Here is a 17,679-nt window from a genome sequence, read left to right on the forward strand (position 1 = left end):
TTGAAATGTAAACGAATATGGAAAGGTCGTACCTTAGCAGTAGTACCGTTTCAGATGTGATACACTCCAGCTGCTTGATAGCTATTTGCCATTTATAATGCCAAGCTTGTACGATCCCTTTCCGATGTTCTCAAGCACTTGATATGGTCCTTCCTAATTCGGTCCGAGTTTTCCTTCGTTCGGATTACGGGTATTGATAGTGACTTTTCTTAACACTAAGTCCCCGGGCTTGAAATGGCGGAGCTTGGCCCTTCGATTATAATATCTTTCGATTTGCTGCTTTTGGGCGGCCAATCAGATGAGAGCATCTTCTTGTCTTTCGTCCGATAATTCGAGGCTGGTATTCATAGCCTCGTTATTTGATTCTTCCATCGCGAATCGAAATATGGTACTAGGTTTACCAACTTTGACTGGTATTAATGCTTCAGACCCATATACTAAGGAGAATGGGGTCGCCCCCGTACTGGATTTTGACGTCGTCCGGTATGCCCAAAGGACTTCGGGCAAGATTTCTCTCCATTTTCCTTTAGCGTCATTCAACCTCTTCTTTAGGTTTTGAATGACAATTTTGTTCGTTGATTCGGCCTATCCATTCCCACTGGGGTGGTATGGCGTCGATAGTAACCTTCTTATTTTGTGATATTCGAGGAATCTTGTTACTTTGCTGCCAACGAATTGTTTTCCATTGTCATATACTATTTCGGCGGGTATCCGAATCGGCATATGACATGATCCCAAATAAAGTCTATAACTTCTTTCTCTCTTATTTTCTCGAACGCCTATGCTTCAACCCATTTAGAAAAATAGTCAGTCATAAATAAAATAAATTTGGCTTTACCTGGGGTCGATGGCAGAGGGCCGACGATATCCATTCCCCATTTCATGAACAGCCACGGGGATAGGACTGAGTGAAGTTGCTCTCCGGGTTGATAGATCATTGGTGCAAACGTTTGACATTTGTCACATTTACGAACAAATTCCTTCGCATCTTTGTCCATTTCTATCCAATAATACCTTACTCTGATTATTTTTCGAACTAATGTGTCGGCACCGAAGTGATTCCCGCAATTGCCCTCGTGCACTTCTCGTAGGCTGTAATCGGTATCTCCTGGACCCAAGCATACTGCCAACGGTCCATCGAATGTCCTTCGATACAGCGTTCCGTCCGAAGCCAACGTGAATCGAGCAGCTTTAGTCAGTAGGGTCCTAGAATCTTTAGGGTCGATGGGAGCTTTCCGCTCTTCAAGTATTCAATATATTTGTTTCTCCAATCCTAGGTTAAGCTTGTAAAATTTATCTCGGCGTGACCTTCTTCGATTACCGATCTCGAAAGTTGAACAACATTCCCCGAGCCCAAATTATCTACCTCGACCGACGATCCCAAATTTGCAAGCGTATCAGCCTCATTATTCTGTTCTCGTGGAATATGCTGTAAAGTCCAGTGTTTGAAATGGTTCAAAGTGACAAGCAGTTTGTCTAAATACTTTTGCATTCTACCTTCTCGAACTTCGAAGGTTTTATTTACTTGACTCACTACCAGCAAAGAGTCACAATTGGCTTCAATGTCTTCTGCTCCCAAGTTTCTGGCTAGCTCGAGACCTGCAATCATGGATTCATACTCGGCCTCGTTGTTATTCAACCTGATAGTTTTAATAGATTGCCTAATAGTGTTACCCGTGGGTGGTTTCAAAACTATGCCTAGCCCGGACCCTTTCACGTTCGAAGCCCCGTCCGTAAAAAGGATCCATACTCCCGATGATGTACCTGATTTCAACAAAAGTTCTTTTTCGACTTCGGGTACTAGGGTTGGCGTGAAATCGGCCACGAAGTCTGCTAAAATTTGAGACTTGATGGCCGTACGGGGTTGATATTCGATATCATACCCACTGAGTTCGACGGTCCATTTGGCCAGTCGGCCTGATAGCTCGGGTTTGTGCAAAATATTACGAAGCGAGTAAGTGGTCAATACGCATATGGGATGGCACTGAAAATACGGCCTTAACTTTCTAGAGGCGCTTATCAGTGCAAGCACCAATTTTTCTAGGAGCGGATATCTATTCTCTGCTTCTCCTAAGGTTCGACTCGTATAATAAATGGGGAATTGTGTACCTTGCTCTTCTCGAACTAGGACACCGCTCACGGCGATTTCTAATACTGCCAAGTACAAGCAAAGTTTTTTGTCTGTTTTTGGAGTGTGAAGTAGTGGTGGGCTTGATAGATATCATTTTAGTTCCTCTAATGCTTGTTGGCACTCCGGGGTTCAAGAAAAATTGTTCTTCTTTTTGAGTAGAGAGAAAAATTTGTGACTTCGATCAGATGATCTCGAAATGAACCGGCCTAAGGCTGCAATCCGACCTGTTAGCCTTTGTACGGCTTTCACGCTGTCCACAATAATGATATCTTCGATGGCCTTGATTTTATCGGGGTTAATCTCGATTCCCCGATTTGACACCATGAAGCCGAGGAACTTGCCCGAACCGACATCGAAAGCATATTTTTCATGGTTGAGCTTCATGTATATTTCCTCAAAATTTCGAACGTTTCCTGCAAATGGGTTAAATGGTCCTCTGCGCGCAGGGATTTAACTAGCATGTCATCAATATAAACTTCCATTGATTTTTCTATTTGTTCTTTGAATATTTTATTTACTAGGCGTTAGTAAGTAGCCCCTGCATTTTTTAGCCCGAAGGGCATCATATTATAACAATACGTTCCATATTTTGTGACAAATGAAGTCTTTTCCTGGTCCTCCGGGTTCATCTGGATTTGATTATACCCGAAATAGGCATCGAGAAAAGTGAGGATCTCGTGGCCGGCCGTGGCATCGATCATGCGATCGATGTTGGGCAGCGAAAAGGAATCTTTGGGGCATGCTTTGTTCAAATCTTTATAGTCCACACACATTGTAAGTTTGTTCCCCTTTTTAGGCACTATAACTACGTTGGCTAACCATTCGGGATATTTCACCTCCCGAATGGACCCTATTTTGAGAAGCTTGGTTACCTCGTCCTTTATGAATGCGTGCTTTTCCTCGGACTGGGGTCTTCTCTTTTGCTTCACCTGTCTGAACCTGGGGTCCAGGCTTAGCCGATGCATCGTTATGTTCGGGGGGATCCCTGTTATATCTAAATAGGACCAGGCAAAACAATCAATGTTATCGATAAGAAATTGAACAAGTTTCTTCCTGAGTTCGGGGCTCAATCCCGTTCCCAAGTATACCTTTCGCTCGGGCCAGTGCTCGATTAATGTGACTTGCTCTAGGTCCTCGATTGTTGATTTGGTGGCATCGGAGTCATCGGAAATCATGAAAGATCGAGGGACCCTTTGATCATCATCCTCTTTGATCTTCTGGTTATCTGGCTGGGTCAAAGCCGATGTCTGTGATTGCTATTTGGTGTCTCGTTCTCCTTCTGAGCCCGATCCCTTTATCGGCGAAGGCGGGGATATTGGTTTAGTTTCCTCGACGGCGAACATTTTCTTTGCGGCTGGTTGTTCTCCGTACACCGTTTTGACACCTCTCGACGTCGGGAATTTGAGGGCCTGGTGTAGGGTCGAAGGTACAGCTCTCATGTTGTGGATCCATGTCCTTCCGAAAAGGGCGTTGTATCTCATATCGCCTTCGATCACGTGAAACTTTGTTTCCTGGATGGTTCCGGCCACGTTTATGGGTAGGATTATCTCGCCTTTGGTGGTTTCACATGCCATATTGAACCCATTGAGAAATAGAGTTGCGGGTACGATCTGGTCCTGCAGGCCGAGCTGTTCTACGACCTTCAATCTGATGATGTTGGCCGAGCTACCTGGATCGATTAACACACGCTTAATTTTAATTTTATTCATGAGTACGGATATTACCAGTGCGTCGTTATGAGGTTGGATGACCCCTTCTGCATCTTCATCATCGAAGGACAAAGTCCCCATGGGTAATCTTGAGTCCGAGATCGCTTTTCCTTACAATCGATGTTTTAGTGCGTTTAAGCACTGGTCCCTGAGGGGTATTGATGCCGCCGATGATCATGTGAATGACGTGCTGCAGTTCTTCTTGCTCGTTCTGCTTGCCAAAATCCCTGTTTTTAAAATGGTTCTTTGCCCTATCACTCAGAAATTTTCGAAAGTGCCCTTTGTTAAATAAGCGGGTTATTTCCTCTCTCAGTTGCCTACAATCTTCCGTTCTATGGCCATGGGTGCAATAATATTCGCACATTTGATTGGGATTTCTTTGGGCAAGATCAGTCTACATGGGTCGAGGCCATTTAGTGTCTTTGATGCATCCGATAGCCGACACGATAGAGGATGCACCAACGCCAAAGTTATATTCTGATAATCGAGGTGCTTCTATAGGATCGGCATATTTATCAAAGCCGCTCTTACTCATAAGTCCCCGAGAATTTTTCCCTCGATCAATCCTTCGATTGTTTCGAACTGTATTGCGTGTTGAACCGTTGTTCACCCGATCTGCGACGTATGGTTGATAACGGTCTCTGTTCGACCTTTGTTCTTTGTCGATCTCCTTTTGGTTTTTAGTAGCTCTCCTATTCTGATGCACGGGTCCATACGGAGCTCCCAACTGATCATCCTCGACCCTAATTTTCGATTGGTATCGGTTGTGTACATCTGCCCAAATTATTGCTGGATACTCGATAAAATTTTGTTTTAGCCGGTGTGATGCTGTCGAACTTAGCTCGTTCAACCCTTGGGTGAAAGCTTGTACGGCCCAATCGTCTGTAACCGGTGGTAATTCCATGCGTTCCATTTGAAATCGGGATACGAATTTCCTCAGCATTTCATTACCCCTTTGCTTTACTTTGACGAGGTCTGATTTCCTTGTTGCAACCTTTATGGCACCAGCATGTGCCTTTACGAACGAATCCGCTAACATGGCAAAAGAATCGATGGAATTTGGGGGTAAATTGTGATACCAGATCATCGCTCCCTTCGAGAGGGTCTCCCCGAACGTTTTCAACAACACGGATTCGATCTCATCGTCCTCCAAATCGTTACCTTTGATGGCACATGTGTAAGATGTAACATGTTCGTTAGGATCGGTCGTACCGTTATATTTGGGGATTTCGGGCATACGAAATTTTTTGGGGATGGGTTTCGGTGCCGCACTCGAAGGAAAAGACTTTTGTATGAATTTCTTCGAATCAAGCCCTTTTATCATCGGTGGAGCCCCCAAGATTTGATCGACCCTAGCATTGTATGTTTCCACTCTCTTTTCGTTGGCTTCGACTCGTTTTGTGAGTTCCTCGAGCAATTTAGTGATTCCGGGAGTGGTCCCCGATTCTTTCTCGTTTGATTTCACTATGGCGGGCTCCGTTCTGGGGGTGATTTCTCGAAGTGGATTGGAATCCGGCCTGCTTTGTGCGCGAGTTTGGCTCTGTAACTGAGCTATTGCTACTTGTTACTTGTTGGGCTTGTAACATCTCGAAGATCATACGTAAGCTGGCCCCGATTTTCCCTGTGTTATGGGTGTCTCGGGCTACGGATCGAGTACCGCCCTGAATGCTTCTTTCCGGTTCGGAACGCTAATTCGCCTCCAAAGCTATTTGTGAATTGACATCCAATGGTACTTCGGCTCGAATTTCGGGTACTTCGATTCGAGCCTCGGTGCCATCGTTAAGTGGCCTTCCGGCCCCGGGTGCCAAGTTGTTAGTTTCATCTTGAAGGCCGACTTCGTGGTCAATAGGTAAAGCCATTGCTGATTTGAAGTTGCAAGCTGGCGTGTACCTTAGATTTATATCAAACGATCACTGTTACCCTTAGCCCCACGGTGGGCGCCAAACTGTTTACCGGAAAAATCGGATAACGTTAGATTTATATATGGTTCTAAGGATATGCGATACAATTTGATATAAATCGTGTAGAGAAATAGAGATATGTGTATTCTAGACTATGAGAATGCAAATAGTGAGCAACAAGAATGAATAAGATAAGGTAAAACAAGCACAAAGGGATATCTTTCAATATGAGAAGTGATTTTTTGTTACAGTGTGTTTTTCTATTTCTCTGCCCCCCATAGCTTACAAGGATTCCCCTTTTATAGTAGAGGGTCATTACAAAAAATAATAAAATAAAGCATATAGTGGAAGACCCATGATGACTTGTCTCTTCCTCGATTTCCGCCAAAATTCTCTCTCTTGGTGCGATTGCAACGGCTCTTGTCTGTGAACTCGACACTAGCTCGAACTCGTTACCGGGTCGGGCCCTTCGGTCTTGGCTAGAGTTCGACCTTCGAGATGGGCGTCGCACATTTCCGACATCGAAGCAGTGCCTTGCGGATCGATTCGGTCACCTTATCGAGCCGACTCCTCGAGCGACCTTCGGGCTCGAGGCTCGTTAGTACCAACTTCGGAGCTCACTCCCAAAATCTCATTCCGACTTTTTAACACTTGAGCTCGATCAAACGTAGGAAGGCCGAAATCTATTTCGACCGTATACAATATATAGATACAATGAGAGATGGGTAGAATTATTTATTCTAATAAACCATACTTACAAAATAGTAAACCATGCAAAAAATTGGAACTTGACTTGTAGTCTAAGTAGTTGCAACTTCACTAGTGCTACAGTGGCTTGGGATCCAGAATTCACAGAACTTTCCTCTAAAGGAGACACAATAGCTAAGAAAAAGGACTTAAAAATATGTTACAATATCATAAGAATAATTGGGTGAAGGATTTTTCCTTTCCAAGAATGACCTATTTGTATGCCTATTTTTGTTGCAAATCCACTATAACCTGACTAAAACAAGGAATAAGCAGGGGACAAAAATAGGAAGAAAGCTAATCTATTCGAAAGGTCTGGCCTTTAGTCGAACTCTTCGTTCAATGCACAATGATCCGACAGAATCCAATGAAGAACGCAGCAGTAGAATGATCGCTAAAAGGGGCTAACACTTCGAGCCAACTTCAACATGAACTCAGGTACAAGGCGTTTTCTTGGAGTCGAATTTGCTCTGATAGTTTCCAAGTTATCACCATGAATCATTGTAATTAGATCATTTAACATATCATCTATTCCACCTCTCATTGGATCCTAAATGTTAGCACAGCCCATAATAAGAAAGAATCAAACACGAACAAGGAAATGAATGAAGTGTGAAATAAGCAAAACGAGGCATGAATTACCTGAAGAAACAAATCTGTATGTGTCTTTCCTTCATATAAGATACATTCAGCTTTGACACCGAGTGTTTTAAGAGTATCAGCAAAACTCTTGCTGGATTAAAAGAAATATGTTAGCAAAGAGTGCAAAGGATATTCGGATCTGCATAGAGTAGTGCAAAATAAGTACATGATACTTTGAAAAAAGGTCCTCCCGATATAAGGTCAAATGTCCTCACTTCACTCATCAATACATTAGGAAACAAAATGGCATTAAAGATAAAAAGGACATAGCGGAGATCCCTTCCTGCTAATACCCTTGGCAGATATGTTAACTGCACCACATGATAAGTTTCTGGCCAAGCCCTCAACTCGGCAAGGCCGTTTTTCACTACTTGCCAAAGACTCAACTCCCCCCCTCCCCAGAGGCGGACCAACCCTTAGGATAGGGGGTCACCGGCCCCCGATAATTTCGAAAAAGTGCATATATATGTGTATATATCTTAAATAATAGGTATATATTTTAATTGGCACCCTAAAACTCAAAGCTTAGGCGGCATTGGTCGATTTGATGCGGCACAAACTTGACTTTTAGTGTAGTGTTTGGGTTCGATTCTCACTCCAGCATTTGCTCAAATTTTTATTCGATAGTGGTGCCCCCGCCACTATCAAATCCTAGGTCCGCCTCTGCCCTACCCCCTTTACCCTGAATCTTCATTATCAACATCATTGGTCCAAATTGAGATCAAACATTCTTAAATACACTTATAAGATGTCATAGTAGTGACACCATTTTATATCCAACCAGTGTTTCGGATAGCGTGCGGCGACAAATAGCGACGAGGGCCCGCTTCACTGAGGCGAGAGGCGCGCAGCGAAGCGCTCGCCTTTTTTATGTGAAGCGACAATTTATACAAAAACATAAAATATTATATACATATAACTAAAACTCAATAACAATAATATATTAATAAGAAGAAGAAAAACAGAGCAAAAAAAAAGGCTACTGCCTCTGGAAATCAGCAAAGAAAGAAGAAGAAAAATGAAGAAAGAAAGAAGAAAGAGCTGATCATTGAATGATTGAAGAAAGAAGAAAGAAGAAGAAAAAGAAAGAAGAAGAAGAAGTCGCTGCTGAAATAGAGGAAGAAGAAAGTAGAAGAAAAAAGGAGAAGAAGAAGAAGAGAAGAAAAGAAAGTAACATACCTGGTGATGATGGCTGATGATGGAAGAAGAAGAAGAAGAAGATCGAAGGTCGCTGAAGGAGAAGAAGAAGGTCGCTGCTCGTCGCTGAAGGAGAAAAGTGAAACCCAAGCCCTAACTTTGTGTTTTAATATTAATGCTGCCTTTTCTTCCGTTTTATTCAAAAAGCGACGCCTCGCAGTGCCTCTCGCCTCACAGCGCCTCTCGCTACACATGCAGAGGCGCTCGCCTTTTCTTCCTCGCAACGCAACAGACCAAAATAGCGATGCTGTCTCGCCTCGCGTCGCTACACGCTATTAGCGCTGTAGCGCTCGCTATTTACAACACTGTATCCAACTATTTTGGATTTTGTGGATATCATTTTACGGGCTACCTTTCTATAAAAAATGCTACCACTCAGTCCTACAATTAATTAACCAGCTTTATACTCCTCGGTAGTTATTCATATCTACCTATACAGCTTATATCCAAGTGACAAGCTGGCTGCATCCACTGGAAATGCCTTACATAGAAATTTTACTTGTTAAGGTGAGGAATCTAGATCATCTATCACTATACATACTATATCGAGCATAAAAAACTATCCTCTTCCCAAAATTCAGACTCATGATGAACTTGAAACTATAAGGCATAAAAGTTACATTTAAAAAAGGGGGAAAATGGCTGAATAATACGTGGTGCAGTTATAGCAACAATAACAAAAATGCATAAGGAGGAGGTTCAGACCTGGAATTACACGGAATGGAATAGTCTGCAGTACCATGGAAAAGAACAATAGGAGGAAGGAGAGAAACAGCACTTTTAATGTTCGGGTCCTGTGCCATTACTTCAGGTGAATATCGTCGCAGCCCTTGTTCCCCTTCCATTATGCTATGCAGGTGTTAAAAGAAAGATCAGTGATATGTACTGGAAAAATTTATAAGCAGTAAACATCCGTAAAAGCACTAATATAGTACCAGAAGTCAGAAATATATACCTTAGAAAAATTGAACGGTACAGACCTCGGCTATGAAAGTGGTCAACAAGGTTCAGGAAATTATACCTATTCAGGTGTTAAAAAGGGGTATTAGTTCCATCAATGCTACTACCCAATTCAAGAAAAAAATATACTTCATTAAACATTTTGCCAGTGACCTCATTAAGCGATTTATAGTTTTTGATTCTATTGCAAAATTACTTCATGCTTTCTAAGGAAACAAGTAAAATTTTGAGCTCCAAAAGAAACAAACAATATTTTCAGCATCTAAATAAGCAAGATAAATTCACGCCTGTTTTCTACTGGGCTCTAATATTTTCTGTCTTATTAAGCTTGTATATCGTTCAAATATAAAAAAGAAAGCTGGATTCAGCTCAATTCAGATTCTAATTTCATCTGGCAATTTAAGATTTGCAAAAGACCTAAAGGAAGAAGTGTCAAAGACTACAAGCCTTGTAATCATGGGAACTTGAACAAGAACTTACCCGCCCGATAGACCAAAATACGCCTTAATTTGGGAGACACTCCAAGAATCTCTCTGTTCCTCACTGGCCTCCTTGATTGCCTGCTCCAAAAGGGCACAAGAAGCGATATGTGCACCAGCTGATTGTCCCATTAAGTAAATTCTACAAGCAGAATAAACCACAATATTTCATTCTTAATCAAAGGGAATTATTGATGAAAAACTGTAAGGAGAAAGACATCTTAGATACCTGTTAGGATCACCTCCATATTCGGCAATCTTATTGCAAACAAAGGAGATACCTTGAGAAGCATCCTTAACCATGTCACTAATTGTTCCCTGAGGAAAATTTCTGCAACCAATTACTGTAATGCCTTTAGATATCAAACTTGACTAGTGGTTGCATGCAAGTGCAACCGAAGCGTGCATCTAATGACCCAACGTATAGTATATGCAAGGTGTGAGAAACAATGGATGCGTTGGAATCTATGTTGCATTTGGTAAATTAATATTTCCCTATAACATTGGCTGGCTTCTTTTGAATGAGCTGGAAATTATAATACAAGAAAGCTTCTTTTTTAATGAATGCGAGAAAGCTAAATCTTTTCTTTTTGGTTTCAGATAATGTGTGTATCACGTAGTAATAAAAAAAGACCATTGCTTTCCTGCGTAAATAACAAATGAAAAACTGTGTAACTCATAACTGTGCAAGAACAGAGAGCATGAGTTCCTTAATATACATCTAAATGATCCATCAAGTAAAAGCACATTACGCCCGAAAACACCCAGTTCCCACTAAGCACTGCTTTTGCTCAGATATAAATAGAGATCACCTGTAATCAATGCATGCCACAATAATGTCTCTTTCTGACAACTGTTGTCCTAGAAGAGAACCCCAAGCTTTGTAACTGTAAAGCAAAGAAGAAAGTATAACTAAGAGCAAAATTTCATTAAACCGTCATTGACTAGCTCAAACAAGAAAATAAGGAGAAACTATTTTAACCATGCATAGTTTACAATGTAAGCTTAAAAGTTTCTACGAATGTAGCCATGTAACTAGGCATAGTTTACAATGTAAGCAACAGTTTCCACACTTAGCGAACAGCTAGAAGCTGCAGCTGATATTATCTCAGACTAGATTTTGCAGCAAAGGATATTCCTCAGTTACTAAAAGGATAAATGGACATAATTGAAGGAAATGACTTAGTTACGCACCCAATAATCCATGCTCCACCTGTTACAAATGCAACAACAGGCTTTGGCCCGTTCATGTTTTTCGGCAGGTATAGATCAAGCCTGCACCATGAGACTTTAACAAGGTATGAAGACATAAAAGTATGCTCAAGCATTCTATGAAAATAAGGGCTAGATCCTATAACGTAATACCTATTTCTCGGTTGATCTCCATAAACAATGCCTCTACGTACTTGACTGGAATGGAAATAGTAATACCCAACTGCATCAGACAAGCATGATTTATTTATGGACTTTATATTCTAAAATATAAGGGGGCAAAAGCAGAAAGGAAGAAAAGAAAACAAGGAAAATGGAAAGGATGATATCCACAAGATAACATGTAAATACGATCATATGAAGTGATCAAGGTATTTAAAGTCAGGTGTTCGGACGACATATCCTAGATGTTCCAGACCTTGAATAAAACCAGGCATAAGTAGCATAGCATAACAGCCAAGGGCAAGAAACCGGACGATCCATCTGTAGCCTACCCTGAATAAAGATAGATGACCAGAAAACATTTAGAAAGTGCCTTTCATATACACTGACATTAAGATTCTGCTTTTGTTCAAAATTTATTCTCATTCACGGATAGCTAGTAAGTTCAACACCCAATAGCTAATATTCATTACTGAAGAGTACAATGTCATAACAATTTTCCAATCACAAAAATAAAAAATAAATAAATGAAGCATTCACTTCAGGAGAAAACAAAGAAAAATACAGGAACAAGTGCAAGCAATCACTATAATAAAACCGTAAGCTACTTGGGCAACCATAACCGTGGAATGAAACCATTGAACCTTCACTTGTTTACCCTACTAATGGATGAGCTACTAACACTATACAAGATAAGGTCCCATGGTGTATGTTATTTGTTGCTGATATTTTATTAATTGACGAAGCTAGCTAGGTGGCAACCAAAAGTTTGAACATTGGAGAAGCACCGTAAAGAGAGGGTTTAAGGATAAGTATAAGTAAGACTTACTATATGCACGAAAGTATGAGAAGAGTAAAGTTGAGGTGAGATCAGACAGGATTGTGGTGCCTAAATGCAAACAATTAAGATATTTAGGCTCGATTTTCCAGGAGAATGATACGAAAGATTAAAACGTAACACATAGAATCATAATACGATAGTTTAAAAGGAGAAATGCTACTGGAGCATTACCCAATAGATCAATAATAGGATAGTTGAAATGGAGAAGTGCTACCAGAGTGTCATGAGGTTGGAGGATACCTAAGAAAGTGAAAGGCAAGTTAAGTGCCAATCAGAACTTTGTTCATAGACATCCAGGCAATGGTGTTTACATTGGATTTAAGTAGTGGACCATAATACTCCATTCTGGTTGTTAGTTTCCCAACCAAAATGAGTTCCATAACACAAGTTGAAATAACCAATTTGAAGGTTTCCAGCGTTGTCATCTAAAGATTGGAGGAGAAAGGGACAGAAGTTATAGAAGCATCTTGGACCTAGGAACTGTAAAATGAAACTTGTCAAGGAGGCAGATAAAGGGTTACAGATTGCAATTTTCAAGAGACTGACGGTATTGACAAGCATAAAAGATTAGAATACTAAAAGAGTTACCAAGAGAGTACTGCAATGACATTGATTGACTAGCTAAAATGGTTAATATTAAAAGAGTGCTAAGCATTCTAAAAGCTCCTCATGAATGGGTAGGGTGAAATGAACCATTTGGGTGATAAACAATCAAGTGGTTTCTTCATAGCAAGTGGAGAAGCTGAATTCTAGTAGTCCACTTAAATACATGTACAGATGTGCAACAACAGAGAATATCCAATAAGTCGCTGTGTAGGGTAAAAATTGATGGGGGTGGAGCCTTTAGATAGCTGAACCGATCTAGCAAATACGGGCACAGAGAGAAAGCATTGATTTAACTTGACCATCTAAGATGGACCACATATCTCTAGGGGGATGACTTGGACATGCTGATCTAAAAGACGATAATCTGGTATGAAAAAGGTCGGAATGATTACGCATAACTCCTTTACATTGATGAAGGACAGAAGAAAATCAGCAGAAGTGTTTTCTCCTCTCCCAAAGTTTGGTTGGTAGGAAAGGGAGGGGGAGGCAGGGAGAGAAATCATTCCGAGGAGACTGGCAGGCAAAGCTTATTCCTTCCACTTCACTTCCAACTTGTCATTGTTAGAAAGCGGCTTCTTGAATATGCAAGTTGAATGGCCAAACCACCAAAGATAGATGCGTCGCTAGCTTATCTTGAATCATGAGAAGCGAAGGTGAATAACACTAATCTTACTTGCCATTTATGGCGTCTGCTCCTGTCCTTAAGTTAACCACTATCATGGTTCGGTATCTCTATATTAATATTAAGTTTTCATTAATATTAAGTTACTTTCAAGTTCCCACAACCCATTAAACCACATGAAAGGTGAAATAAGGCGATGCTCAATTCTACTTAGTGATAGCCTCTTTCCTAAATGTGAAGTACAATTGATCGTAAACTCTATATTTTCTCTGAAGCTGGAAAAACCATGGTTACATGTAATGCTCAACCACTCGTAAATTTTGAGCAGGTTTAATCTTTCAGAAACACATGTAGAAACACAAGTTGGGGTTTCAGGAACCCCAACTTGTTTGGGACTGAGGCTTAGTTATGGTTGTTGTTTAATCTTTCAGAAACACATTATACTAGCAATATGCAACACTATATTATAGTAGTTGAATTTACAACCCTATTGTCTTACAGTCTAGATGAAGTGGATCAGGAATACAAGACAGTCTTGTGGTCATATTAGCAGAAAGGGAATGCCAAGATGACGAATTCCGCAGCGGCTCATGGAATGACCAGGTCAGGGAGGTGTTATGCTCATGAGGATGTAAACCGAGGAAATTTAAGAAAGGAACCGATTCAGAGAAGGAATATAACAGATCCGGAGGCCGCCAAGTTTTGGAAGAGGATGTCAACCAAAGAATACTCCATGGAGGAACTATTAAAGAAAACCCCAGCACAAATATCAATCATGGATCTACTAATGAGTTCTGACAGTCATAAAGACGCCCTGATGAAAGTATTAAGTGGGGTGAGTGTGCCGAGCAACACCACCAGTGAGGCACTAGCAACAACCATCGGTAAGATGGTTTAAGCAAATATGATCACTTTCCGAAGAGATGAACTTCCTATAGACAACAAATCTTTACGCATCACCGTCAAATGCAGAGATAAGTTGGTGTCTAGAGTACTCGTTGATGGGGGATCAAGAGTCAATATGTGCCCGCTCTCTACCCTATGAGAGTTGGGTATTCATCTGAGAGAAGTAAAGGAAAGTCACATGAGGGTAAGGGATTTTGACGGGTCACAGAAGGACGTCATTGGAGAAATCTATTTGGCCCTGCAAATTAGACCAGTTGAGTTTCCCATACTATTCGAAGTGATGGATATTTCATGTTCATACAACCTGTTGCTAGGAAGACCTTGGATACACAGGGCAGGGGTAGTCCCGCATACCCTACACCAGTGCATGCAGTTCGAGTGGGCTTGCTAAGATATTGTAATCCACGACGAATGGATCCAATCAACTTATTAGGAACATGCAGTTCCGTTCTTAGAAGGATTAGACGAGGTCTCTTTGCATGCAGTTGAGATCATGCAGACAACGAAAATAGAAGATACCGAGCAAAACCCGGGGATGCAGTCACCACAGAGATCAAAGATGGACATTAGAGAAATGATGAGGTATGGATACAGACCAGGGACTAAGTATGCTGCAGGCGGGCAACCCCGATCCACACTCATCCTCACCAATCAGGCCCTCGGCCTCACTCAGTCATAAGTAACTCAAGCCTCTCGGGCATTTCAGTAAAACAGGGCATTCGGCCCAAAACATTTATATGCATCAAAATAGAGTCATAAAACTGAGTTATGCGGTAAACAAGTATAAACATGACTTAGTATAGATTTTTAATCGAAAACAATGAGAGGATGGTAAGACAGCCCTTAAGGGTCCAAACAGCATTGGCGCAAGGCCCAAACATGGCATTCAGCCCAATTTACAGAAATTTTTCTAAAACATATAAGTATCAATGGTTTTAACAAAGTATGCAACTTTATAGTTGCTACGGGACCGACCAAGTCACGAACCCCCAACAGTGCACGCCCACACGCCCGTCACTTAGCATGTGCGTCACTAAAAATAGTAGAATGATAATAAAGTTAATGATTATAGTTCCGTTGGTTATCTTACTTTAAATGTCTTCTTACAAGTAAATTTCCTTAAACGTAGAAAAAGGGAGATTTTTTTACTTGAGGTCTCATGAAGCATACTCAAAATGTAGTTTAAAAGAGCTTGCCTAAGTTACAATTTGCTAGGTAGCAACTGGCAATATCCAGTTCCATTCCATGAACCGAAAGATCCAGGCGGAGCCAACCTTATAGTTATAGGTTTGTCATAACTCAGTAGCTTTAGCTCAAACCCTGTATTGTGTTAAAAATTCAATGAATATATATTAATAGTCTATTCGGAACCTAGTAAATAAAAAGGATTGTGGTGCAGAACTCATCAACTAAAAATCCTAGCTTCGCCTCTGGACAGATCCACATATTATGCAACATTTGGCCAATAACTATTCCCTTAATAGGTTCACATAGAAGTCATAAAACACCACTCCTAATCTATTTTCTTTCTGCTTCTTTCAACCAAAAACTGAGAGACTAATTGTGTTAACAGAAAGATACAAACATAGTAATGCCAATCACATCATCACCACAATCTAAGACATCAAAATAAGGGGAAAAGGATCAAATTTCAGAACTTTCAAGCCTTTCCAAGAAGACAAACCAAAACAATAAACAAATTCAAACATGTAAACAACAAAACTATTATTCCCCCTATCCCAATTCATGTTATGCACTTTCCTTTTTAGTCTTGTCCAAAAAATGACACATTTCTACTTTTACCCATAATTTGTAGCTACACAAATACGTGTAACTTGTTTTAGACCATAAATTTTAAAAGTATTTCGTTCTTTCTTAAACTCTAATGCTCAATCAAAGCGCAACATATAAAATGGGACGGAGGGAGTATTACCAAAATATAGCTAAAAAAAAAGTTACCCGAGATATCTCAAGAGGGTAAAGCTAAGCTTAGTAACAATAAAAGTATCAGAAGCAGCCCTTCCCATATCTTGGCTACAACCTTCAACAGCTACTGAACAAAGGGAGTTTTCACTTGCAATACGTCTCCTCCTTTGCTGCTGCTTAAGCAAATTTGAAGAAGAAGAAGAAGATGGAGTGTAACTAAAGGTTCTAGACAAAAGGGGTTTTTTCTCAATCTTAGAATCATCATTTTCTTGTACATGAATTAACATTGTGTCAGCAGTAGCTGTAGATGATGTTGGGATCATATTTGATGAATTGAGGTTAGAAATAGGAAGAATGTTAGGTGATTGCATTGAGAAAAAACAAGAAAAAATATTAAAAGATTTGATTTTGATTATAAAATTGTGAGAAAACAAGAACAAACAAAGTTATCTTGGAAGAACAAGATTTGATTTTTAGAGAATAGGAATCGACAGAAAAAACAAGAAAATAATGTTATCTTGGGGGGAAAATGAGTTGGAATTTTGTTGGGTTGTTCTGTAAACATGTGATGAGAAGAGAGAAAGGGAAGATGGATCAAGATTCTCTTATCTTCATGAATTATTGATTCAATAAGATTTGAGAAAATTGTATGTTTTGTTTTTACAGTTTTTGAATTTCAGAGGATGGAGAAGAAGAGGAAGAAACAATTTTGTTTGTGGGGGGGGGGGGGCAGTTGAAATGTGGGCCATGACTAGATTAGTTCCACATGTTGTGTTTTCATATGTAGTTGTTTTTTTGTTCTTTTTTTCTGGAGATGCTGAAATTGGTTCTTTTCTTTTTTATAATAATAGTGGCTATTTTACAAAGTATGAATAGTCATAAATTTACGAATACAGTCAAAACGAAATACTACATATAGTAGTGTATTATTTGTTCGCGCAACATATAGAAATACAAAAAAATTGAATGATTCGAGACTTCTAATTATTAAGAATTTGTTGCTCTCTTATTTTAATTCAAAATAATTTATCTCTTATTTTATGAATTTACTATAAAATTCAAAGATAGCTACGAATGATAATTTTTTAAAAGTATAACTACGAATGGTAAAAATAGTTAGATGTATTTGATGTGTCGCATAATTTTTTCTTTTACAAATACAAATTAATTTTGTCAATGAAAAATTGGACAAATAAGAAAAATCACCTTTAGATTAGAATTTTGTCTTTAAACGCCAAAACCTTGGTGTAATGGGTCCTTTTCATTCTTGCCGTCTTTTCTTGATAAGGCTTTCATTTTAAGGATTTCCTTCTCCATTTAATGAACTTTGTTGGTGATGCACCAATCACGTCCACTGTCTTGATTTCTCTATTAATAAATAACATATTTTGATAAAAAATCATGAATTTTTATAAATAATGTCCTAACACAAATTTTAGACTTTTTCTATTAATAAGCTCAATAAAAACAAAGAGACCGCAAGGGAGATGGGAGACCTAGGATCAATTTTCTTAACTAGGAGCCTCATCAATCAGAATTCGTCGCACTAGATATGATTTACATCTTTTGTATGGTTTGCGAGCTATTTCAATATTTGGATTTGGAAATTTTAAAATCTTGTTTTTATAGATCCATTTT

General features: G+C 39.8%; 1 protein-coding gene across 1 annotated transcript; it reads right to left on the reverse strand.

Moving 5' to 3' along the window:
- Positions 1 to 6,460: 6,460 nt before the first annotated feature.
- On the reverse strand, positions 6,461 to 16,726 carry LOC107784456 (putative isoprenylcysteine alpha-carbonyl methylesterase ICMEL1). The gene is made up of 11 exons (XM_016605589.2): positions 16,075 to 16,726; positions 11,397 to 11,473; positions 11,132 to 11,201; positions 10,961 to 11,041; positions 10,579 to 10,653; positions 9,996 to 10,097; positions 9,768 to 9,908; positions 9,283 to 9,348; positions 9,033 to 9,176; positions 7,131 to 7,221; positions 6,461 to 7,038 (listed from the first exon to the last, which is right to left on the reverse strand). The coding sequence occupies exons 1-11, from the start codon at positions 16,410 to 16,412 to the stop codon at positions 6,883 to 6,885; spliced, it is 1,341 nt and encodes a 446-aa protein (XP_016461075.1). The 5' UTR covers positions 16,413 to 16,726; the 3' UTR covers positions 6,461 to 6,882.
- Between the last annotated feature and the right edge of the window lie 953 nt (positions 16,727 to 17,679).

Source organism: Nicotiana tabacum, chromosome 24, assembly GCF_000715075.1.
Source record: "Nicotiana tabacum cultivar K326 chromosome 24, ASM71507v2, whole genome shotgun sequence".
Lineage (NCBI taxonomy): Eukaryota > Viridiplantae > Streptophyta > Magnoliopsida > Solanales > Solanaceae > Nicotiana > Nicotiana tabacum.